This window comes from Felis catus, chromosome A2 (genome assembly GCF_018350175.1).
Source record: "Felis catus isolate Fca126 chromosome A2, F.catus_Fca126_mat1.0, whole genome shotgun sequence".
Classification (NCBI taxonomy): Eukaryota; Metazoa; Chordata; class Mammalia; order Carnivora; family Felidae; genus Felis; species Felis catus.
The window spans coordinates 146,222,386-146,245,933 of NC_058369.1; the positions used below are offsets into that span (position 1 = coordinate 146,222,386).

Below are 23,548 nucleotides of genomic sequence, written 5' to 3' on the forward strand. Positions count from 1 at the left end.
AGTTTTCCCCTCGTAAACTCATTTATTATTTAAACGTCTCTTGATCTCTGCACTATGTTGGGATCAGTGAGAAATTCTTTTTGTTTTGCCCCGTCTCCATTTGGCCTCCTGTGCATTTTGTCGCTGACTCTTCAGCCTAAGTTACCTGCTTCTCTCCCATTTGAATTTGTCCTCTTTTGACTGCCGTCTGTTCATAGGCTGGTTGCATGTACATTCATGGAGGAGTGGTGAACATCCATGAAAACAAACGGACTGGGTCACTGTTTAAGATCTGGCTGGTGGTGCCGAGCCTGCTGGAACTGGCATGGGAGAAGCTGCTTGCAGCCTTCCCCAACCTAGCAAACCTCTCCCGCACACAGCTTCTGCACCTTGGACTCACACAGGGACTCATCGAGCGCTTGAAATGAGGATTTCTGGACTGTTCATTGATACTGGAAATGTTAATTTAAAGAGACTCCTTTATTTATGGGCAGTGTAGAATTGGTTACCCTGATCAAGGCCTTATTCAGAAAATACATCAGATGCCTTTCTGTAAATTGGTTTTAAGTTTATGGCGATCTCGCTTTCCCTCGTGCTTCTTTCTTTGCTTCTCTCCCTCCTGCCTCAACACACACACATACTCACATACTCCCTCTTCCTGGATGGACTTGAGGGAAAGTCTGAAAGTACCTTAACAATGTTATGAATCATGATCAGATAAAGAATTTTTTAAAGGATCTCTGAAACTATGACCATGTCAGCCAGTGCTCCACAAATTAAAGCAGCATCATTGACAAAAACAAATAAAATTTTAAAAAATGTAAATCCAGCAACAACAACAACAACAAGAAGGCTGACCTTGAGAGTTGTGCAGGTCACATGCCAACCTAGACGTCAAACTTACTGTTTTCCAAGACGCCTCTAATTGCGTGGCTGAATCTGATGGCAGCACCGGTTGACATCTTGCTGCATCGATACCCAAACCCATCCTTTGACTTTGGAGGAAAGTCAGGCGGCTCAGCAACTCTTGATCAGTGATTTCTTTCCACATTCTTCTGGTGCCAGCAATGGTTAGATTTGGCTGTCAAAAGGCTTGTGTGTGTGTGTTGTAGTTGTGCTGTTTATTGTTGCTCTTAGAAATTATGGCACCAAGAACGTTTCAAATCAAGGAATTGATGGTGGTCAAAGTTCTTTGTTCTGGGCAGTTTTGAAATTCCCTTGTGCTTATAACTGGTTTCAAGTATCTCTGACTTCTTCGTGGGGGGACTTGTAGACCCTAAATATGTGGCATAAATGCCATGGGGCGTAAAAGTAAGCTTGTGAGAGGCCAGAAAAGAGCAAGGCGGGGAGGGCTTCAGCTCCAGGCTGTGAGCTTTGACCATCATATTGGCCGTTTCCTTTTCAGAACTTGAACACTGGGCCATGCACCTGCCGTTTTCTCAGGCAGTGGGTTTTATCTCTAGAAAGCCAACTGGCCCTTGATTTTTCCCTTAGCTTATTGCCTCTTTTTTGTCTGCTTTAATGTGCATGGTGCTGTGAGTAATTGTCTAGTTATTGGATAAAAGGTCTTGGGGGAAAAGCCACAGGCCGTCCTTCCCAAAGAACTGTTGTTTTCAAAACTAGCATGAGGAAGGAATGAAGCTGAAGATCATTAGCTTTTTGGTGTGACATTTTAGTTCTGGTTTGTTTTGTATTTTAACTCTAAAAAAAGGAGTGACCTGAATTTTCACTTCTTTGCCATCAGGCTGCTAGAGTAGTTGAGCAAGTCACTGAGACGTGAACATTTGGAAGTCCTCAGGTGTACGAAAGGTGCGGAAGGCATACAAGAAGGCACAGTGCTGATCATCCCGTTGGTCACCTCACAACAGGAGACTCAGACGGGAGATTTGGGACACATTTTTCCTTTAAGTGCCTCTTTTTCACTTAGCTTTTAAAGTTACTCTTCTTTTTTTCCTTCATCCCAGAAGGGATCTCTTTAGCTCATGTGTGGATTTAAAATCACCTTTGAGTTATGGCTAAAAAGTCACCCTCCAGTGTTGAGTTCTGGGGAAGAGAAAACTGTGGTCTCTAGACTTGGACTCTTAACTTCCATGCCTTACTAGAACATCCCGTCCATGTTGGGTTGAGTTCATGGAGCCCAAATTCTGCAAGGTCTTATGATACCACTCACCTGTGAGTTTGGGTCCTTTTGGGGGAATGATGGGTGTGGGGCAGAGGCAGGACAAGGAGCAACTCCTCTAGAGGTCCCACCCCCATCTTGCCACGACCAAGTCTGTTTGACATTTAACCTCTTACCGCCCACTGCTAAGCTTACTCCAGTGAGGAGCTCTCTCCGGAGCAAGTCAGGTTGAACAGCCCCATGAGTTCAAAACAAAGCTTTACCGCACGACTCCAGCCTGGTCTCTGGATATTCGGTGGACTATATCCAGTTAAATAAGCTGTGCGGTCTAGGGTGGCGAAAGGGTATTTGTCATGGATTTACGTAGGGACCAAAGCCTCAGTGCTCAGCCTCTGTGCTTACCCTTCCGTGCTCCTTGGGAAATAAGCAGGTCTCTAGCTTTGCTACACTGGAGAGCTAGAAAGAGAGTCTAGTTCAGTCCACACTTGCTAGCAAAAAGGATTTAAGCCTTCTGAGGGCAGTCTTCTTTGAGGTAGACTTTGGAGGCCTGACATCCAAGACCTTGTGTGTGACATTTTTATAAAAGTACATAACCTTGGTCTAAAGTGTCTTCTTTTCATATAACACTAGTGAAAGCGATGTAGTGTGACCAGCTCTGAGTGCTATAGAACCACACAGATGCACATGTTCTGGATGCCAAATGAGACTGTGTGTATGATGACTTAAATATAGATGAGCAGAATTTTATATAGGGGGTCCCCGACCATTTAGTATCCCTATAACCAGCACCCTGAATTCCTGACACTGTTACTTGGTTTAGGAAAGTTTATGCCTGCTGCTTCTCTGCCTCTTTGAGGTACTCCCTGCCATCTTACTGCAGTCCTGTAAATTTAAGTGCAATATATAGAAACACATATGGATATATACAGATTATATATAGGGTGTAACTATAAAGCAGGTAGACTACTTTTTTTTTTTTTTCTTTTTTTTGAATCTGCCTTGGGGAAAGCCAGCTCATTCCTTTAGAGTCAACTTATACCAAGAATTTGAGATGTGACCAGCTAGCGTAAGCCAACTCTTGGTCAATCTGGGTTTTCAAGTCCTTGTTTTCTTACTCCAGTTCTTAAAGACTTCTTATTCCTTGGGTTTGTTAGAGTTGAGACTTTCCCCCAGTCATCTTTTGTACTATCTCATGTTTGCATATCTTACTACATTTCTTGCCCACGAAAAAAGGAAGTCTACCTGTAAGGAATTTCTAAATGGAGAATTAAAATCTAATATTTAATACTGTCAGCTTTCCCATGTACATACTAATTTATCTGTGAATATAAGACTTTATTAAACAAAGAGAATGAGGCTTTCTTCATTTAATAAAATATTTTCCACATTCTGGAAAATCTTATTAACCAATATAGAATAGAATGAAATTTTCACTGTTCTTCAGGGGCCAAACTGAAATCCTTTCCACTGGCAGAGTCTTTTTTCAGGGCCCTCGTGACATGGTGTAAAAATTTGCTCTAAATTATTCATGTCCATCACATAGCTAGATTTAAACATATGATGATAAACATTAACATTTCTAAGCAAAAGGTTTATTAACAGTGACCTTTGGTTACCCAGAGTAGCAAGAGTAAAGCACAGATAATTGAAACTCATAGATAATCAGTGTTTCAACTTTTCTATCAAACGATCGATCCATTTATATTCTTCCTCCTCCTTACCCCTTTCCCACAAGCACCTCCTTCTCAGTGGAGTAGGGCTAATAAGTAGTTAGAAATGAAAACGAAGAGTCACGGAGGGCTAGAAACCAGCAAGCATATAGGCAGCCCTATTAGCTGTAATTGTCAATTTGATGACAGCTGTTGAATGCTGAAATTAGGACCCACGGGTGGTAATCCTGAGTTGAGATGTTAACTCTTCACTCCTCTGCTCCGGCACGGTTTTCCTGCCCTGAGTTCTGGGCTGTCTCTCCTATAACCACCAAAGAACTCTTAGCACCTAGAGGAAGAAAAAGCTGCTGTGTGTGATGCAGAGGGAATCCCATCACTTGAACACATTTCTTTGGCTCTTGACAAACACTTGCTTTTCCTCTGTTCTTGCAGGAGCCTTATTTTTTCCTTTGGGGATTCCTTTTCCAGCCATATAGCTTGGCATGTGGGAAAAGGTTGAATTACCCTGTAAGTCTGTGTTGGTCTTGATTCTGTAAAACCAGTTTGTTTTTATGTGGTCTTACAGATGTTTAGCAGGTGGCACCGTTACTATAAATCGTCTACCTGCCAGCACTCTGATGTAGCACAAGAAGCCGTTTTCCTTATTCTTCATTGTTCTGGCGTTGAGCTCCAGGGCGGATGAGGGCTTACGGTCCCGTGATCGCGAGCTCCAAAAACTGGTCACTGTTAGCTTAAAGTGCTTTGGTTCCCCAAATTCCTCGGGACTCTAGGGGCGTTGGCAGGGCCTGAGGCCGGCTTCGTAGAGCTCTGTACCTCCCGTGTGTGCCGCCGCGGGTCGTGCCCAGTGATGCTGCTTCCCTTCTGAGGTCACTGGGTTTGGTGGGAGGCGACCTCTTCTCTTACCTGGTGTTACAAAAAGGAGTTCTGAGTTGTGCTTCGAAAGTGGTCCCATCTTTTTAGTTGTAATTTTCATGATTTTATTTTTTTTCACTCGATAGAAGTTTTTGAAAGGCCCTGCTTAGTCAGTGCGCAGGGTGAGTCCGAGGCAGTCTCACCGAGCTGTAGTGATTGCTGTTTTCCTAGTTGCACATTTAGAATACAAAGGAGGCATCAGAAACACACTGACTTTCTCTGAAGCCGCTTCCTTGTACACAGAGTCTGAGCAGGGACCGCGCCAGGCATTTCCCTGTAAAGGCACCTGCCGATGAGGATTTGACTGGAAGAACCTAGGCAAGAAAGGGGAACCTCTCCCGCAGTCTCTGAGGGCAGGCCTGGGCTTGGCTCTTTGTACAGGGTGTGCTTAGGCCACACACGATGCTTGCCTTACTGTAAAGCTATTTGCCACAGTCCTGTTAAATAGTGTGGAAGTCCTTTTGCAGTCTGGTGTGCATGCCATATGATCAGGACAGCTTTTCCACCTTATTTGGTCTCCTACGAGCACGTAGGAAAAATAGTGAATTTACCCTAAAATGTCCAATCTGTATTTATGTACCTTGTCAGTGTTTTGTTGTTGGTTTTCTAAAACAATCTGATCAATAAATCTTATCCAAATCTATTTGGCTCAAGGCTACCTTGATTGTGGGACGGTGATTTGCGTGTATGCGAGCTCACCTCTGTGACGTAAGCATCAGTCTGCCCGCCTCCGCCACCCCTTTCCCACCCACCAGGGTGCACTTTTCTCCGTAATTAATATCTGTGAGTCATCTGCCTTCCACCGCCGCCTGCTGTGGGTCCCTCTCTCTGCTCACCATCTGGGACTCCTGGACCTACAACCGTCCCCTCAACAGAACGCTCTTCCCCTCAGGACACCAGCAAGGGAGCGAGTGACTGTGGGGCAGACCACACTCCCTTTTCCTGTCCCGTTCTGTATATTCCCCAAACTCCCACTAGCCAAGTCTGTACGGATGTCTCAAGGCTTTTCTGAAGAGTTGGAGGAGCTACAGGGAATTCAAAGGGAAGATGTGAATCTTTACATACAGAGTCACAACTGTCTCTGAGTCAAGGAAAAAACCCCAGGAGGAGCTGAGCCCTCCCCCGGGGGTCCTTTGGGGATGAAACCACAGTTCCTGGTTCTTGCCTCGGTCTTCCAGATGCTTCTTTCTCCAAAACCTCTGCTTTGTATCGCTTCGCCCTCTGCTAGGATCCCTCTCCCAGCAGTGCTTTTCTTCAGGCTCTGAAGTCCGGTGTAGGTGTGGACACTCCCAAGTCTGGTCACTTTGAAGGTCTCTCGTCCAGAATCGCACATATGCCTCTTAGTTTTCAGTGTTTCCATCGACAAACTGTTGGATCAAATATACCTTCCTGGGACAAGTAATCTTCGATATTCTGCCATAAATCGACCAGAGGAAAACGTAACAATTTCTACCCCCTAACTTATAGGGCTTCCCAGCCCATGTTACAGTTAATACGCAGAGCACATTCATTACGCAGAGCATTCTCGTTTCCTTTGCTTTATTTCTCCTACGTCTTCTGAAGGATACTCCCCTGAGGCCCATCAGGGCCAAGAAGCGGACCCTGGGCCTTTTAGACTTTAGACCAGCCAGAGCTTTGAAATGAACTCTCGTTGGTACCTAATTCGGTTCTTAGTTAAGCCCCGTCTTAGCTTGGGTGGGAAGAGGTTTCAGTGGCTTAGTTGGTTTGGGTGGTTTTGTTCTTCCAGTTACACGTGTAAGATTCTAGTTTGTCAAAATGCTGTTACGAAGCTCTTATAACCGAACAGTAGGACCACAATTCTCTTGCAGTTAATCTTTGGTAGTAATTGCTTGATGGGAGACGACACTGGTAAAACCATCCAGTTTCCATACTTACCTTCAGATAAAAGGCCCAGCTTCCAGAGCAGCGCAAAACCAATGGTTTCCTGCGGTGATGGAAATGTTCTATATTTGCGCTGTCCAGTATGTGGTAGCCACTGGCTATTCAGCACTTCAGATGTGGTTAGTGCGACCGAGGAACTACAATTTTCGTTCCATTTAATTTTCATTTCTGTAAGTATAAGCTGTTACGCGTAGCTAGCGGCTACCTCAGTACAGTGCTGGAAGGAGATGGCCTGGAGAGCTGGAGAACCAAGGCTTGGTTAGCTCTTGGCTCTCGGCTCAGTCCTTGTTACTGTGTGGCTGCAATAATGTGTGAGGTGCTTTGAAGCATGCCTGGGGTATTTACCGTTCTCGCTCTCTATAGTTGATGGTACAGGAAATGAAGACGAAGTATTTACTAAAAGTTACAAAATTAACCAATAAAGAAACTAAGAGGACGAGACAAGGGAAGTGGGGTGACATAGGTGAGAGCTAAATCCTCATGTTCCATGGCAGGAAGGTAATATACAGAATGTCTCACTAACCAGGATAGCATATTGACTAGAGGCATAAAGGAAGGTATCAGAAAACACAAACAAAAACAGCCAAAAGAGCTAACAGTGGTAAGGTGGCCCGGGAGATGTAGAGGGCCACAGCAGGGACTGCTGGCTTTTTCAAGTATGTTCACGGTTGTTGTTCGTTTTTTTTCCCCCTTTTCTCTCCTTTATAAACCAGAACCCTTCATGACTCTTTCGATTTAGCCCTTTTTCAGGATACTGTGAATCTGGGTCCGTTCTGACCAAATCAGGCCGTAAAAAATTGGGTGGTTCAAAGGGTAGGGCTGGAGTATTAGTATTTTTAAGTTCTTGATGGATTAAGAGGTAGCCTGACTGGTATTTGGAAATCTTCGATTTAAAAGCCAATCTTCGAAGCCGGTGGGAGAAAAAAAAATCCAGGAGAGGGAGAGAAAAAAAAAAAAAAAAAAGTCTCAAGATTTAATTGTTGCCCGAAGACCATTCCTCACCATCCTGTCCCTTCATAAAATCAAGCAAGATAATACATTATTTTAGAGGCTTTTTCTGTCATCCACTCCACGGTGAGAGGAGGGGACGTGGAAGGCTTCTGAGCGATACACAAAGCAGACCCGGCAAACCCACCCATCCTGCACAGGCCTTGGGATCTGGCCTCGAAGTCTCTGGTGGAAGAGGGAGACACTTTTCTCAAATCCTCAAGCACACGAGTGTGTCTGAGTTCCTTTCCAATGGTCTGCCTAACAGGAGGGCCTCCGCAGCTCTCCTAGGAAGGAAGGCGCCGAGCTCAGCTCAGGCAGACGGACGGGGCAGTGACCAGCCCAGCCCAGCCCAGCCCAGGGCTGCGAAGGAGAGAAGGACAGAGACAGCTGGGAGCTCCGGCCACTTGCTATTTCAGGAGCCCACACCCGGCCTGGAGCTGTAGGGTGGCTGTGCCCATGGCAACTGTGCAAAGAGAAAGCCAATGTTACTCAGTCCGAGTCACCTTAGACCACACCGGTCAGTTCGTCCCTCTTGAACCTTCCACCGAAAGCTGCCCGGCTACTGGAGCCCAGGTGGCTCTCCCTGCGACGGCCAAGGATGTCTACAAGAGCTCCTCCACTTGAAGTGAGCGAACTTACTTGCTGCGGCCTCCACCAGGCATCTGGGGTCTCATTTACTCCCTGAGCCTCACCCTGGAGGAAAAGGTAGAGAGCGTGCACTGCAACAGCCAAGATCAGATCGTGACTCAGGATGCTGGCAACTGCCCTTGCCCGCCCCCCCCCCCCCCAAAGGAAGAGGCCCACTTTGCCACCCACAGAGAGGTGATCCGTAAGAACGGTAACTCGGCCGTTGCGGGGAATGACCTGTACCTAGGGGTGCACCGGCGGCGTCCAGGACTGGAACTCCAGCCCTGCTCCCCCCACCGCCAACCTCACCACCTCGGAGCCCACCCAGCCTGTGCCTCCTTGAAGCGCCAGCCGCGCCTTTCCCTGCTTCGTTTCTCCCCGCCAAAGCGGTACTGGAATGTTAAGCCTGGAGGGCTGACCCCCACTTGGTGGCAAGCCAAGCGCGGTGACGTGCCTGCAGAGAGAGTTACCCAGATCCGCAAAGCCCGGAGAAGGGGTGGCCTTGCCTGCAATCCCCCGCCCCAGAACGGTCGCCCTCCGGGGCCCTGGAGCCCTGGGCTGGCGGCGAGGGTGGCCCGGCCGCCGCCGCCGCCTCCCCCGCACGAGCGAGGCCCGCAGCCGGTTTCTCTCCCTGCGGCGCGCCGGCCTCGGGCCCGCGACCTCGCGTCCCGGGGCTTCTCTGCCTCCCCCTGGCGGGCAGCGGCAGCCGGCGGAGCTCGGCCGGGAGGGGGCGCCCGACCCCCGGCCCGAAGGCGGGAGCGCGCGGTGCGCAGGCCGGGGTCGGCGCCGGCGCGCGCCCGCTCGGACCGCTCACTAACTGAGCACTTAGTACGCACCCGCGCGGGGCCGGGAGCCGGCCGGGCCAGGCGGCGGGGAGTAAGCCTGCCTTCAGGGAGCTTCCATGGGAGGCGGGGAGCGGGGAGCCAGTCAGCTGCTGTGAAGAAGCACGAGCGGCCGGACACGGACAAGTTAGGGAGAGCCTCCCCGAGGACGCAATGACTGCGCGCCAGGAGCTAGAAAGCACATGAGGGAGAATGCCACTGCATCAAGGGGCCAGAGCATTCCAAAGACAAAAACCCGGCCCCTGGCGTCTTCTGGAAGGGGAAGAAGCCGCGTAGCGGGAGGACGGGAACCCGGGAGGGGAGGCCAGGGAAGCAAGGAGAGGCAGGCTGGGCAGATGATGGAAGAGCCGGGCAAAGCGTCTGGTTTTCATTCTAAGATCAACTGGGAGCTGGAAGGCAGAGAGAGGACGGACCGATCCCCCCCGCTGCCGAGGGAGGGTGCCAGAGGAAGCGGGGCCCTCGGTTGGGAGGCCACGGCAGCGGTGCGGGCAGGGTGAGGGTGCTTTGGGCCAGGTCACAGAGCGGGGCTGGACGTCGGCTCCCATCGCTCCCCCACCCTCCGCCGGGCGCCCTGGTGTCGTGACCGACCGACCACGGCCGAGCAGAGGCCGGCGAGCCCGGGCCGCACGACAAAGGCTCCGCCAACACCCCGCACCGGCGGGGAGGAAGCCCGGGCAGGCAGAGCGCAGGCGGACGTGGAGCCCGGGGCGGGGGGTGCGGAGTAGCCTCCAGACCCCTCTCCACTAATCTCAGGGCGCGGAGCCGCCGTCCGCGGCCCACGCCTAGTTGGAGAGCCTACTTGGAGAGCCTCTCGGGGGTAGAGCGGGGAACCGCTCCGAACCGGAATGATCTGGTTTAGAGCGGCTGCCTTCCCCTCCTCCCTCCCTCTCCCCCAGCCGCCCGCCCTCCCCTTCAGCGACTGGCTGGTTTTTGCCGCAGTCCCTGACCAAGGTAAACAGAAGAGGGAAGTGGGAAGAATGCTTCGTTTCCATGGCAACCCAGAGGGCAGTCGGTGCGGCGCTCTTGGATGTGCTTCAGGGGAAGAAAAGGCTCACTGGAAAAGCAACGGGGAGACCGGCCCCTTCCACAGACGCACGGTGGGGGATTGTTCTGGAACGCGGTGTGGGCCTGGAAGGAGGGAGGAGCGGGGGAGAGGAGTCAGGCACCATCCGTGCAGTGGCAGATGAGCGGGGAGGGCCAGGGACACACCAAAAAAGCAACCGCACATGCTGTTGTGACAGCTGTCGGTCAGTGGCTCCATCCCCACACCTAGGGGGCAGAAAACAGGGATGGCCGAGATCTCAGAGCCTCCCCAAGTGTGCAGCTGGCTGTCCCTTTCCAGAAAAATCCTTCCGTGGGGCAGCTCAGCCGGAGGGCAGCCACAGAGGCTGGATCCAGAGCCTCAAGGCCATAGATAGGTTTTGTCTGAAACAGAAACCCACCGTTCTCCTGCTGCAGAGTGAGCTGGAGGTGCCCACCCTCCCCCCTCCAGGGGACAGGTGCTTTCCGTTTGTCGCCACGTCACTCCAGCTGCTGACCACAACTCCTGCACGCTGAGGGCATCAGAAACCTCTTCTGGTTTCCAGGCTTCATAAGAGATTCGTCAGAAACTGGCTCCACCTCAGGCATGGGCCTTCGTGGCTGGGGGCGGGGGCGGGGGTGGGGTGGGGGGGGTCACTGTTCGGCTCTCACCTGTGTAGGCAGAAATGGGAGAAAACCTGGGACAGAAGGAGGTGGGAGGCAGTAAGCTTCCTGCCCCCGCAAAGCAGAAAGAACGTGGATGCTTTGTGGGAAGCTGGAGGGAGGTGCCTCAGTTTCCCGGGGCAGATGCATCGAGAACCCTGGCAGCCGGACTCCAGGCCTGGGGGAAGTGCTCACCTACACGTCGTGCAGTCCACACCCTTCTCCTTGAGTGGGCCCTTAGACGCCGTGGTCTGCCTGGAAGACGCCTTCAGGACAGGACCCAGGGCTGGGAGGGAACACCTGCAGAGAACAGGATCGACAGACTTGCTTTTCCCTTGCAAAACACCCCGAAGTGCCAGGTTTACTCAGCTCTTTCCGTGGCTCATGGATTCCAAATTTCTGTGACCTTAACCCCTGCCGCTGCCCCTTTGCTCGTTCTATTCCAGCTCCCCTTTGCTGTTCCTTGACCAGTCAGGTTTCCATGCCGGGTCCGTGGCACTGGCTGTGCCCTGCAAAGCTCTTTCTCCAGCATCCACATGGCCAATCTCTCGCCTTCAGTTCTTTATTCAAATGTCATCTCAACGAGGCAGGGCCAGGGTGAGGTAAACAAGGCAACACGGTCTTCCCTGACCCTTGGTTTAAGTTGTATGTTTCCAGGGGCTCCTGAATGGCTCAGTCACTTAAACGTCCAACTTCAGCGCAGGTCATGATCTCGCAGTTCATGGGTTCGAGCCCCGCGTCGGGCTCTGTGCTGACAGTTCAGAGCCTGGAGCCTGCTTCGGATTCTGTCTCTCCCTCTCTCTCTGCCTCTCCCCTGCTCGCCCTCTGTCTCTTGCTCTCAAAAAGAAATAAAGCATTAAAAAAAATATTTTTAAAATTGTGTATTTCCACCCCCGCTAGATCTCCCTTATCCCCTTCACACCCTGTCACTTGTCATTTATCTTGTTTATTGTCTGACTGCCTCTGTTAGAATGGAAGTGCCAGGAGGGCAGCCATTGTCTCTGTCAGGCACCAAGAGGTCACCACTGCAGGAGGTGCATTGGGAGGGGACGTAGGGACGGTGGTGCAGAGAAGGGGGGAAGGGACCACCGCTTAGAACCACACTGGCTCTTGTGTCAAGGAGCCTCGACACCTGTGACCAGGGGCTCCTGTCCCTCTGCCTCAGGAGGCTACCGCTGTGCCTCTCCTCGGCGCAAAGTCTCCTGGAGCCAACTGGCAACAGCAGGTTCTAACAATCCGTCAGGCAAACCCCCCACTTGCAGTGTGTCACCTTCAATTTCCTGCCTGCCTGCCTCTTTCCTGATTGACCTGATAAAATTCGGGACAGCTTTTATTGCTTTTGGCAAAAAACTGCCGTTAAGATTTACAGAGCCAAAAGCCGGTGCAATGTAATCTTCAGAGTAATTTACACAGTGAGTTTCAAAAGATGAAAAGTTAGCATTTCAGAGGTAATTTCATCAAAGGGATTATCAGATTAATCACCGTGTCAATTTAATAGTGGTGTCTCCAATAATTAATTAGCTTTCTCGGGAGTCAGCAATGCAAAAAGGGACTCTAAGAGGAATAGAAATGGCTGTGTCAGATAGTAAGTGTGTTTTGGGCGATAGATCTTGAGACACTTCGCCTCGGAATTGCCTCCGCGGAATGTCTGGCATATGGGTTCTGCGGCTCAGAGACGTCGTAAGAGAAGAAACGCGCTGGGAGCGCCCAAGTCTCCGGGAGACCTTTTGGATGTGCCGGGCTGAGGCTTGGCTGCACCTGCCGAGTGAAGGCCACCCCGCCACGTGTTGCATCGTCCCGTGACACCTGGAAAATGTGTCTAACCCCGCCGTGCGTTGACAGGCTGCTCTAGATGGGGAGAGCCAGGTGTGAGTTGCAGCCTGCTTGTGAAATCACCCGTGAGAATTCCGAGCCGGAATACCGCCAGGGACACACGCAGTCGGAACAGCGACATAGCCATGTGGCGCTCAGTCGGCCGCCACAGGTCAGGGCAAGGCTGTGTCTTCAGTGGGTGTTAACGGGTCCCCCCCCCCCCCACCTCCTAAAACATAGGTTGGAGTCCTAACCCCCTGGTATCTCAGAATGTGATCATATTCAGAGACGGGGTCTTTTCAGAGGTAATCGAGTTAAAATCAGGTCATTAGGACGGGTCCCCATCCAGTATGACTGGTGTCCCTATAACAAGAGGGTATCTGAGAACAGACACACACGTGTAGGGAGGACAGCACGCGAGCACGGAGGCGGAGAATGGGGTGATGCGTCTGTAAGACCAGAGATTGCCAGCCAACCACCGGAGCTGGGGGAGAAGCAGGGAATGCCCCCCCCCTCCCCCCCGCCAGCCCCAGAAGGAACCGGTCCTGCAGACGCCTTGACCTCGGACTTCGAGCCTCCACCACCGTGTGCGAATACGTTCCCCGTGGTTGAAGCGTCTCAGTTTGTGGTACTTTGTTGAGGCTGAATTGGGAAACTAGCTCGGGGGGTGGGGGGGCATCGTGGAGACTTGGGTGTCATCGTTCTTAATAATTGTATTTCTGTGTGTTTTTAAGAGACTTCATCTTTTTTTTTTTTTTTTTTTTTAGCAGTTTTAGGTTCATAGCAAAACTGAGAAGGTCCAGAGATTTTCCCATGTGCCTCCCCTCCCCCACCCCAGCCTTCCCCTCCAACAACATCCAGCATCAGAGCTATACCTTGGTGGCGACTGATGAACCCACATGGACACGTGGTTATCACCCAGAGCCTTCGTTTACCTTGGGGTCCGCTCTCGGTGGGGCCCATTCTGTGGGTTTGGACTGATGATGAGTAATGCCACGTATCCACCATCGTCCGGTCTCATACACGGTGTTCTCACCGCCCTAAAAATGTTCCACCTATCCACCACCACCCCCCCCCCCCCGCCCCCGCCACCAACCCCTGGCAACACCTGATCTTTTTTACTGTCTCTAGTTTTGCCTTTTCCAGAACATCACATAGTTGGAATCAGCTTGGCTTCTTTCACTTAATGATATGCATTCAGGTTTCTTCCATGTCTTTTGATGGTTTGAGAGCTCACTTCTTTTTAGTGCTGAATAATAGTCCATTGTCTGAAGGTACCATGATTTGTCCCTTTCCTGTATTTTCTTCTTTATTATTTATTTTTTATTTTTTTTAATTTTATATTTTATATTTTATATTTATATTTTATATTTTTTTAATTTTTTATTTTTTTATTCATTTTTGAGACAGAGAGAGACAGAGCATGAACGGGGGAGGGGCAGAGAGAGGGAGACACAGAATCTGAAACAGGCTCCAGGCTCTGAGCTGTCAGCACAGAGCCCGACGCGGGGCTCGAACTCACAGACCGCGAGATCATGACCTGAGCCGAAGTCGGACGCTCAACCGACTGAGCCACCCAGGCGCCCCTGTATTTTCTTTTTTAAAAGATCATTTTTAAAACACCAGCTCAGGACAGAATATAAAGATACGACAAATCCAGGTAGTACGTATAAGAGTATTCCCAATACTTTCTCTTAAAGAATTAGAGACTCGGGGCCTTTCTCTTGGGGTTGCTGACCAGATAGGCTGCGAGCCTGAAGCTGTGGGGGCCAGCGGCCTCTGTTGGAGGAGAGCCTGCCCTGAAGAGAACAAGCCGGCAGGCCCAGGGGGGGCCCTGATGCCGCGGGTGCGCCTGGACCGGGGCACTGGCCCGGGGCACTTTAGTTACATGAGCTTTAAACAGTACGTGGCTTTTGGGTCTCAGTGATTCTACTTAGAATGTGATCTTCTGGGCCTTGCCTTCCTCCTTTCTCAAATGAGGAAATCTAGGGCGCCTGGGTGGCCCAGTCGGTTAAGCACCAGACTTCAGCTCAGGTCATGATCTCACGGTCTGTGGGTTCGAGCCCCGCGTGGGACTCTGTGCTGACAGCTCGGAGCCTGGATCCTGCTTCGGATTCTGTGCCTCCCTCTCTCTCTGCCCCTCCCCCGCTCACACTCTGTCTCTCTCTCTCTCTCTCTCTCTCTAAAATAAACATTAAAAAAAGTTTTTTAAATGAGAAAACCTGCCCTCAAAAGTTGTGAAGATGAGACATAAGAAGAAACTCAGGGTGACCTGGAAAGTGCCAGAATATCCACAGCTCCATGGTTAGATACTTCCTGAGCAACTGACACCACACGTAACAGCCTGGAAGAAGCTCTGGTCCCAGACTCAGGATCCCCCCCACCCCCACCCAGGTGCCACTCACTGGCCCTGTTCACCCCGAAAGCCCCTTGTTGACCTTACGAGGGTGTCTCTCTGGGGTCTGACTTCAGAGGTCACCCTTCAGGGAGGTAGCTTCTTCCCACTGCACTCGGGCCACACCAACCTTTGCGGTCTGGGCTGCTCCTGGGAGGATGATGGCCAGTTCTTTCGGAAAGGGCACTGAAGACCAACATGACAATGACCCCCGGGGCCTGCTTGTGGTGCCTAACCCTTTGAACCGGGCAAAGCTTCCATGGCTATGAAAGAAGCTTCTATGGGCTTCCACAGGCTGTGGAAAAGGAGTCTGAGGAGGGGAGTGGGGTGAGAGGGGGAGCCAGCCAAGTGGCTCAAGGCTGAAAATATATCCTTCGATGGGGAGGTTTACCTCAGACTGCTTCCTCTTCCTTGTCCCTCTTGGGGAGGAAGAGCCTGAGCCCCTTCCTCACGGCACTTCAGAGCACAGAGCCTGAGCCCCAGGCTCCAGGTTCAACCCTGCCTACTGTGGTGGAGTCCTTCCCGCTCCCCTTTGCCTCTTTTTCCCAGGGACACACCAGATGGGGTAAGGGCTAGTCGGCCATTGCCAGAGGACGCTATGTGGGAATTTAAGGGCTGCCTCCCAGGTCTACACCCTGAAGCTCCCTCTCAGTGGCTCCTTGAAAAAGGGAGACCCAGCCTGAACCACCAGCACTCTTCTCTCTCAACTGTCACCTGCTGGGCACCTTGCCCACTCTGTCTTTCCTTCATAGATTTGAGTTTAGGTTCTCCCCATGAGAGCAAGATGGCCCCAGGAAGAGGTCTGGTAAGTCCTACACTTGGACCTGGAGGAGGAATTCAACCAATTTTCTTATCTTTTCAACCAGTGTAATTTATTTCCACGTTTCTTCACAGGGAGCCCTCTGTGGTGCCTTGAACTGTCAACCCTTCCCGAAGATGCCATGTTGGAATTGTGGGCCTGGAATAGGGAAGAGAGGAGGGCTGGTTTGGGGTGGGGGCAGTGGGATGCAGGAAGCAGATGATATATTAGATGCAAGCTGTTTGGGGGGCACAAATTTTCTTATTTGGGGAAATAAATTTTTTGTAAACTTGGATCCTAAAATGGCATAATTGCTCACTCTTCCCCAGGAGGGAAGTCAAGCCCAGATGGTGTGATCCATTTCCCAGGCACTCTGGCAAGGTCACTGGAAGGGCCAGCTGGCGGCTTTCTTGTTATTGTAGAGTTATTTTATTCTTTAACATTTTACTGATTAAAGTCCTTGAATCTCAAGAGACCAGATGGAAGCCAAATAATATAGCTCTTTTGGTTTCCTTTTAATGAGATCAGGGTTGGGAGAGGACTTGGGCACGACAGAGATGGAGAAGCCGTCTGCTGGGTGCCCCGGGACTGGTTGCCCAGAGGGCTTGGTGAGCTGTGATTTCTTTCATCCTCTTCCCTGCAGGGATTCTTGTCAGTCTCTATTTTCCAGAAGACTCTCCTAATGGTTTCTGTAGGACTTTGTGCTTCACAGGCTTCAATTAAAATTTGACTCAGCTTGGGAGGTGGGGAGACTAAGAAGCCTGCCAAGACTTTGGGCCCTTAGAGCCCCCAAATCCTCTTGCTCCATGGGGGGTTGGGGGCCGCTTGGCGTACGAGTATGGTGGGGGCTCTGAGGATGTGCTGCTCCCTCCCCTCGATCCTGCTGCCTGGGAGCTAAGGTGCAGACTCAGGTCTGGCGTCCTCTGGAGAAGCTTTGAGCAGCCCAGCAGCAGTGCTCCCCGTTCTGTGGGGATGGAAGGGCCTGAGCCCATCCAACCTAGCTCTCAACCACGCGGATGCAAGATGGCCACCGGCTGGGCTGCCTCAGCTGCACCCAGCTCAGCTCTGGGTCTGCCAGGAGCTGGCCCACCCTCACATTCATGTCGTGAAGGGGGTGAGGGAGGGCGGGCGGCCCAGGCAGGTCACCTCAGCCAGGTGTGGGTGCTGAGGAGACAGGGCCTTGCAGAGAGGGCCACACCACATCTCCAGTAACCGCCACGGGCCTCTTAAGAGTCTCTCTGTTAGTACAGAGCCTGATGCGGGGCTTGAACTCACAAACTGTGAGATCATGACCTGAGCTGAAGTCGGACGCTCAACCAACTGAGTCTCTCTGGACCGTCTCTAAGCTGTCACCATTTTATTTAGCAAGCAGTTCAGCACCGGCTGTGTACAGAACCCCACGGTAGACCCTGGTGAGCAAAAAGGAAACAAAAGAAACAGGAACTGTGTTCTGTTTCTCAAGGATATTCTAAAAAGGTCAGGAAACACAAATATACCGACAAAACGGCCGGAGGACTAAACCACCCCAGTGGCTGTGCATACATATTTATGGTCCATAAACCATGAGGTTTCAAACGCTGAGGCAGAGGGGGCAAATCAGAGGTGACGTGAAAAGTTCAATACCACTCGGGGCACCCGGGTGGCTCAGTTGGTTAAGCGTCTGGCTCCTGGTTTTGGCTCAGGTTCCGATCTCACGGTTTGTGAGTTCGAGCCCCGCATCGGGCTCTGTGCTGACAGCGCGGGGCCTGTTTGGGATGCTCTCTCTCCCTCTCTCTCTGCCCCTCCCACTCTCTCAAAATCCATAAATAAACTTTTAAAAAGTAAAATTAAAAATTTTTTAAGTTCAAAAACACGCGCATGCAGGGGATGACTGTGACCCAGGGAGGCATCTGCTACCAAGTGTGAAGATGGGCCAACCTTCAGGTCTGGCCAAGCCGGGCAGTGACCTTCAGCTTTCCGGACACACGTCAGTGCCCCCCACTCTCCTCCCCAACCAGGGCAGAGGAGCTTCTCAGGAGAGGAGCCAACGCAAGTGACCACGCGGGTGTAAGAGACCCCCTCCTCCTCAGCAGCCACAGGTACAGTTTTGGAAAGGCCGACATCCGGCCTGCGACACCCCCCGAGTAACCCCGTGGATACAGAGAGAAGCCAGTGCAGCGGGTGCCTGCATAGCCACAGGGACCTTCAGGAGGAGAGGCCGTTGTTTCCCTACCTCCCTCTCCCGGGCAGCAGCCTAGTTAGAGGGCAGAGGTTAGGAACAGAAGTTCCTTCCAGGCCTGCAGCTGGGGCTGCTGCAGCTTCCTGGAGAAGGGGGGCTTCCTAGTGCCCTTTCTTGCTTAATGTTTATTTATTTTTGAGGGAGAGGGAGACACAGAATCTGAAGCAGGCTCCAGGCTCTGAGCTGTCAGCACAGCCCGACGTGGGGCTCGAACTCACCGACCGCCACATCATGACCTGAGGGGAAGCCGGAAGCTTAACTGACTGAGCCACCCAGGCTTCCCTTCCTAGTGCCTTTTCTGAGGCAGGCTCCCTCGTACCCACGGCCACCCCTCTCAGGGCCCACGTCGGGGAGGGAGAAGCGGTCGACTCTGAACAGAGCCTTCCAGAAACTCGGGCCACAGTGGGGACCCAGGTGCCTTCAGGATGAAGGCCTGAGCCACTGGCAGCCCTGCGGCCTACGGCGGGGATGAAAACCACTTGATTTCTTTGGCCCTCGGCCCCGCACGGCACAGGGAAGCTGGTGGTCACCGGCCTGGGCGTCCCGGCCTGGCAGGGAGGCAGGGACAGCATCTGTCCTGGCCGGGAGGGCCTCCCGCCGGCACAGGCAGGGAGCCCTTCCCTCCTGCGGTGCGGGGCCCGCCGCGTGCGACGGTGGGGCGGCCCCGCTTTGTCCTCCCGCCGCGGGGGGTGGGGGGCGCGACGTGCGGGGGGGGGGGGGGGGGCGGAAGGGGGGACGGGGGTGGTGGCGGCGCCGGGGACCGGCAGGGCCCCGCAGGCACAGCTACCAGCGCCCTCTGGATTCACGCCAGGAGCAGGTGGCCATCAGATCCCCGGCTCCGGCCCCCACCCCGCGAGGCCCCCGCAGGAAAGCTGGCACCTTGCCCGGCGCCAGCTGCGCCGCCTGGCACCGAGTCCGCACCCAGGGGAGCCCGCGGCGCGCGCCGCTGCCCGGGGACTGGATGCGTGACTCACGCCCGCTCGCTAATCGCTCCCCTCTCCTCCGCCTCGCGTCTCGCACAACCTTCTTTCCCCCCCCCCCCCCCCCCCCCCGGAGACAAGCGTGCCCATCTGACACCCCGCCCGCCCCGCTCCCCGTGACACATTCATCTGCCCTTGCGCCTGCCCCGGCTCAGCGCGACTCCCACACGGCCGATCCTCCCCGGGCCCGCGGCCTCCCGCTCCCGCTTCCACCAGGAGGGCGTGCCTGGCCTCTACCCCGGCCAGTGCCCTCGGGGCGAGCCCTCAGCACCTACCTGGCAGGTGCGCCGCGTCCCGCCCTTACCTCTCTGCCCACCGCCGCACCAAGGCCGCGGATGCCCAGCCTGGAGGCATCTGTGGAGAGGAAGTAAGTATCAGAGCGCAGTGGCCAAGCTCTTCAAGCCACCATTCAGCTCCCGAGGACTCGTGGCACATCCCCTAGAAGGAACCAAGGATGGAGAGCCTCCTGGTTTTGTCTGCTTTGACCATACAGGCTGGAGGAAGAATCTAGCCCAAGTAGGCGCTGGGAGGTCCCAGGAGTGTCAACGATGCCTTGTGGCCCGGCACCACAGAGCCGGCCTGATGGGGACAAACGACTACCTCCTGCGGCACTGCGGAGTCTGAAGGCCGGACTTCTAGAGTGGCCCAAGCAGGACCCTGGGCAGGGGCAGGCCCTCTTTGGGCTTCTGGGTCTTCTGTACAATGAGACAGTCCAGCTGCTTGATCCCCAAGGCCACTTCCAGGCTTTCTAAGCTATGACAAGGAAAAACATCTCACCCCAAAACTGAAGCGGCCCCCAAAGCCAACACTGCTTGCATGTGGTGTTTCACACAATCTAAAGAGCTCCTTGGGTCTCCGGGTGGCTCAGTCAGTTGATCTGACTCTTGATTTCGCCTCAGGTCACGATCTCACGGTTCATGGGATTGAGCCCCACATCAGGCTCTTTGCCAACAGTGTGGCCTCTGCTTGGGATTCTCTCTCCCTCCCCGTTCACATACTCTCTTTCAAAATAAACAAACTTAAAAAAGACACACACACACACACACACACATCCTTTCTTTTTAGGCTAAACACAGAACTGGTGTCACAGGACTGCCACCTGGACAGCCACCCAGGACCCCACACTCAGAAGGGCCTTGTGATTGGTTTAATGCTCTGTTGTGGCTGTCTTGAAATTCTTGGTAATTTTTAACAAGAGACCCCACATTTTCTTTTCTTTTTTTTTTTTTTTTTTTTTTGAGAGAGACAGAGACAGAGAGCACTTGGGCAGGGGAGGGGCAGAGAGAGAGAATCCCAAGCAGGCTCCATGATGTCAGCGCAGAGCCCATCGCGGGGCTTGAACCTGTGAACTTGAGATCATGACCTACGCCAAAATCAAGAGTCAGGCCAACTGATCCACCCAGGCGTGTCCCCCCGCCTCCCCAATTTTAATTTTGCACTGGGTCCCACAAATTATGTAGCTGGTGCTGGCTAAAAATACTTAGAATGTTAAGCAGAAGCATTGTAGATGTCCCTGCAATGTTTTGCTCTACAGATCTTGGCATCTGGAACACAGAAATGTTGAACATTTCCTTATCGTCAGTGCCTGGGGACCAGGGAGAGGGTTAGGAAACCCTTGGTGAGTTACACCGTTCCAGGGGACAATGGACTCTGTACCGTGTTCATGGCCCTTGGAGGCAGGCACAGCCAAGGCTCTGTGGGTTTGTATAGACATCTCCTCAGTGACAGACTGCTGCTGCTGTCCAACATCCAACCCTTCCCCTTCGTCTGTAGTGCTAGGATTATTAGCTGGCCATGGCCATGATCATGGCAGACAAAACCTACTTTCCTCAGATTCCCCTGTGGCTTGATGTGTCCCCGTGATTAAGGGCTGGCCAATGGGATATGCCTGGAAGTACCTGCCGCTATGCAGGAGAGTTCTTAAAAACCAGTTGGTGGGTGTCCTTTCTTCTAAGTTGTATTTTTGAGCAGAGGAGTTTTCAATCTTTAGACTGAGCTCGGGAGTAAGAAGAATATATGCCTTTTGTTATTATCATTTCATAATGGAAATTCACATAAGAGCGAATCGGCGCCCCGTTGCCCATTAACGTGCAGTTTTTTTTTTTTTAATTTTTTAATGTTTATTTATTTTTGAAGGAGAGAGACAGAGGGTGAGTGGGGGAGGGGCAGAGAGAGACGGAGACAGAATCTGAAACAGGCTCCAGGCTCCGAGCTGTCCGCACAGAGCCCGACGCGGGGCTCGAACTCACCGACCGCGAGATCATGACCTGAGCCGAAGTCGGACGCTTAACCGACTGAGCCACCCAGGCGCCCCAACGTGCAGTTCTTAACACAGGACGATGACGCAGGCGTCCCATCTGTAAAGGGGGGCGCTGGTGGGGGTAAGTAAAGTCTCACGTATGTGCAATGAAGAAGAGCTGAGCGGGGTAAGGGAGATGGTGACAGCAGTGCCATTTTAGGGTGGCAAGAAAGCGTCCAAGGAGGCGGCATTTGAGCAGAGCTCTTCCTGAAGACAGGAAGCAGATGTTACACACAGCTGGGGGAAGAGCCTTCTAGGCCGAGTGGGAGGTTCAGACCATTTTGCCAAAAAGGGGATCTCTTCCCTAAGATTCAGACTTTATGTTTCCAGCTATCTGTTGTCATTCCGTGTGGATGTCCCAGTTAACAGCTCGAACTCAGCGTGTTGAAAATCTCTCTTCTGCCAACCGGTTCTTCTTCCTCCAGTTTCCGCGATTAGCGCTGCAATCGTCATAACCGCGCAGGCCGAAGTCTCGGGGGCCGTGTCTACCAAGGTACCACGTTGTGACCGTTTCCGCTTTCACAAACGCTCTCCAAGCCTTCCTGCCCCACCTGGCCTTCGGCAGCAGCCTCCTCCCAGGCCTCCCTGCCTGCTTCTGTCATCCTCGGGACAGCGGGCAGGGGCATCTTCCTTGGGCACACCTTTGACTTCAATCTCTGCTCAAAAAGCGGCGGGGTCTCTACGGTCAACTCTGCAGCCTTAGGTGAACCTTCCCTTCGAGCCCCAACTTCCCAGGCTCTGGTAAACACGGCCCGGGTGGGATGCTTTGCAGTTTTCCAAAGTCAGCTCCCCCGCTCCGGTCTTCATGGCTGGATCCCTGCTGCTTTCTCCTCCTGCTGAAGCTCATTTGCCACCTGTCCCACCTCACCTTCTCACTCAGCAGAGCCTTCTCTTCCTCTGACCTGTAAAATTCTGTTTTGCACCACTTTCCCCCACCCTACCCCCCTTTCCGGACTTTTTTTTTTTTTTTTTTTATTGTAAAAGCGACATACCATTGAGAGGGAATTGAAAATGGAAAAGCAATCATCCACGTTCCCGTTTCAACAAGCGAGTTCACATTTGGATATTCTGTTGTAGTTGGCGATCCGCATGCATATTTTTACATAATTGTAACCACAGCAGACGTACAACTTTGATTTGCTTTCACTTCTACCCGACGTTTCCCCCATCTTTTTAGTCTTGTTAGAGTTGGAGGAATTTTAGAAAGAGGTCAAACTAAGTCTGTAAGTATCTCATTCAAGGGTAGATCTCACAGAATTGAGGTACAATAATAATTGATTAAACCGTTCTATCACTAGACATTTGGATGGATTTTGTTTTTAGCTATTATAGACTAGAAACCATGTGAGGGCAAAACGGGTATATTAAGTCTCCTCTGTATTCTTAGCACCTAGCAAAAGAATTTAAACAATATTTACTGGGGGGATGGATAAATCAATGAGCAAATGCTCACAATGAATATCTTTAGGCATAACTTATTTTTTTCCTGTTGAATATTTTCCTAGGATACATTTTCCTGGGATCGATGAGCCAAAGAGTATTAATATCGCAGGAGGTGGGCATTGCACTTTGTGGTAGATTGTATTTTTCAAAAATGGCCACATCAACATATGACCCATCCCACATACTCTCTCCATGGAGAGGTGGGGTCTAGGCTCCCTCCCTTCGAAAATGGTCCGTTCTTTGTAGCCGCCTCGATCAACAGGATGCAGTGGAAGAAACGTGCAACTTTCGAGTCTAGGTTATAAAAAGTAATACGCTTCTGTCCCCATCTCCCCCCTCCTTTCTCAAGATACTTGCTCTCGGAATTAAGAGGTGGCTCAGGCCACATGTGGAAGCCCTGTGTGGGCATTCCGCCCACATTCCCAGTTAGGCCCCCGGCCAATAGCCAGGATCGACCACGAGCCATGTGAATGAACGAGCCTTAAAGACGATTCAGTCTTCCAGCTCCCCGGGGAAAAGTGATACTGAATGATGCTTTGGGGGAATAGTTTGTTATGCAGCAGGAGTGACGGAGATATATGTGTAGCCCCGTGTTATGTTCCGAAAAGGCTGTACTAATTTCCAGGGCCACCAGCAGTGGAGGAGTGTGGCCGATCCTGGTGTGGCCGGTGGGGCACAGACGGAGGCTATCCTCAGAGAAAGCATGTTCCAGAGAAGCAGCTCAGGAAGTACATCTTCTGGTCCAATGAGACACATACTTGGAGAAAACTCTGCAGTGTGCCAGGGAACGGGATGATGGTATCCCGGGACCGGATCACGGGGTTCCCAGCTCTCCCACCTCGCATCTATCCTAACACAGCTCCGGCTGTCTCAGCTTG

At 52.1% G+C, this 23,548-nt stretch overlaps 1 protein-coding gene and 1 long non-coding RNA gene across 6 annotated transcripts in view; one reads left to right on the top strand and one right to left on the bottom strand.

The window, feature by feature from the left end:
• The window catches only part of KLHDC10 (kelch domain containing 10), a 70,929-nt gene extending 54,873 nt beyond the window's left edge, over window positions 1-16,056 (top strand). For 3 of the 5 annotated variants that reach the window (XM_023250566.2, XM_023250567.2, XM_045052746.1), the window contains one exon: window positions 15,826-16,056. In XM_023250566.2, the coding sequence (XP_023106334.1) occupies window positions 15,826-16,041 (216 nt within the window). In that variant the 3' untranslated portion in view covers window positions 16,042-16,056. Of the gene's footprint in view, window positions 1-197; window positions 5,324-15,825 lie in introns of those variants that run through there. The other 2 variants (XM_011280559.4, XM_023250568.2) reach the window with 1 other exon arrangement.
• Window positions 3,040-9,913, bottom strand: LOC123384029. Its single transcript, XR_006594562.1, has 2 exons — window positions 8,212-9,913; window positions 3,040-8,035 (listed from the first exon to the last, which is right to left on the bottom strand). It is a non-coding gene; the product is annotated as an uncharacterized LOC123384029 (long non-coding RNA).
• Window positions 16,057-23,548: the final 7,492 nt, after the last annotated feature.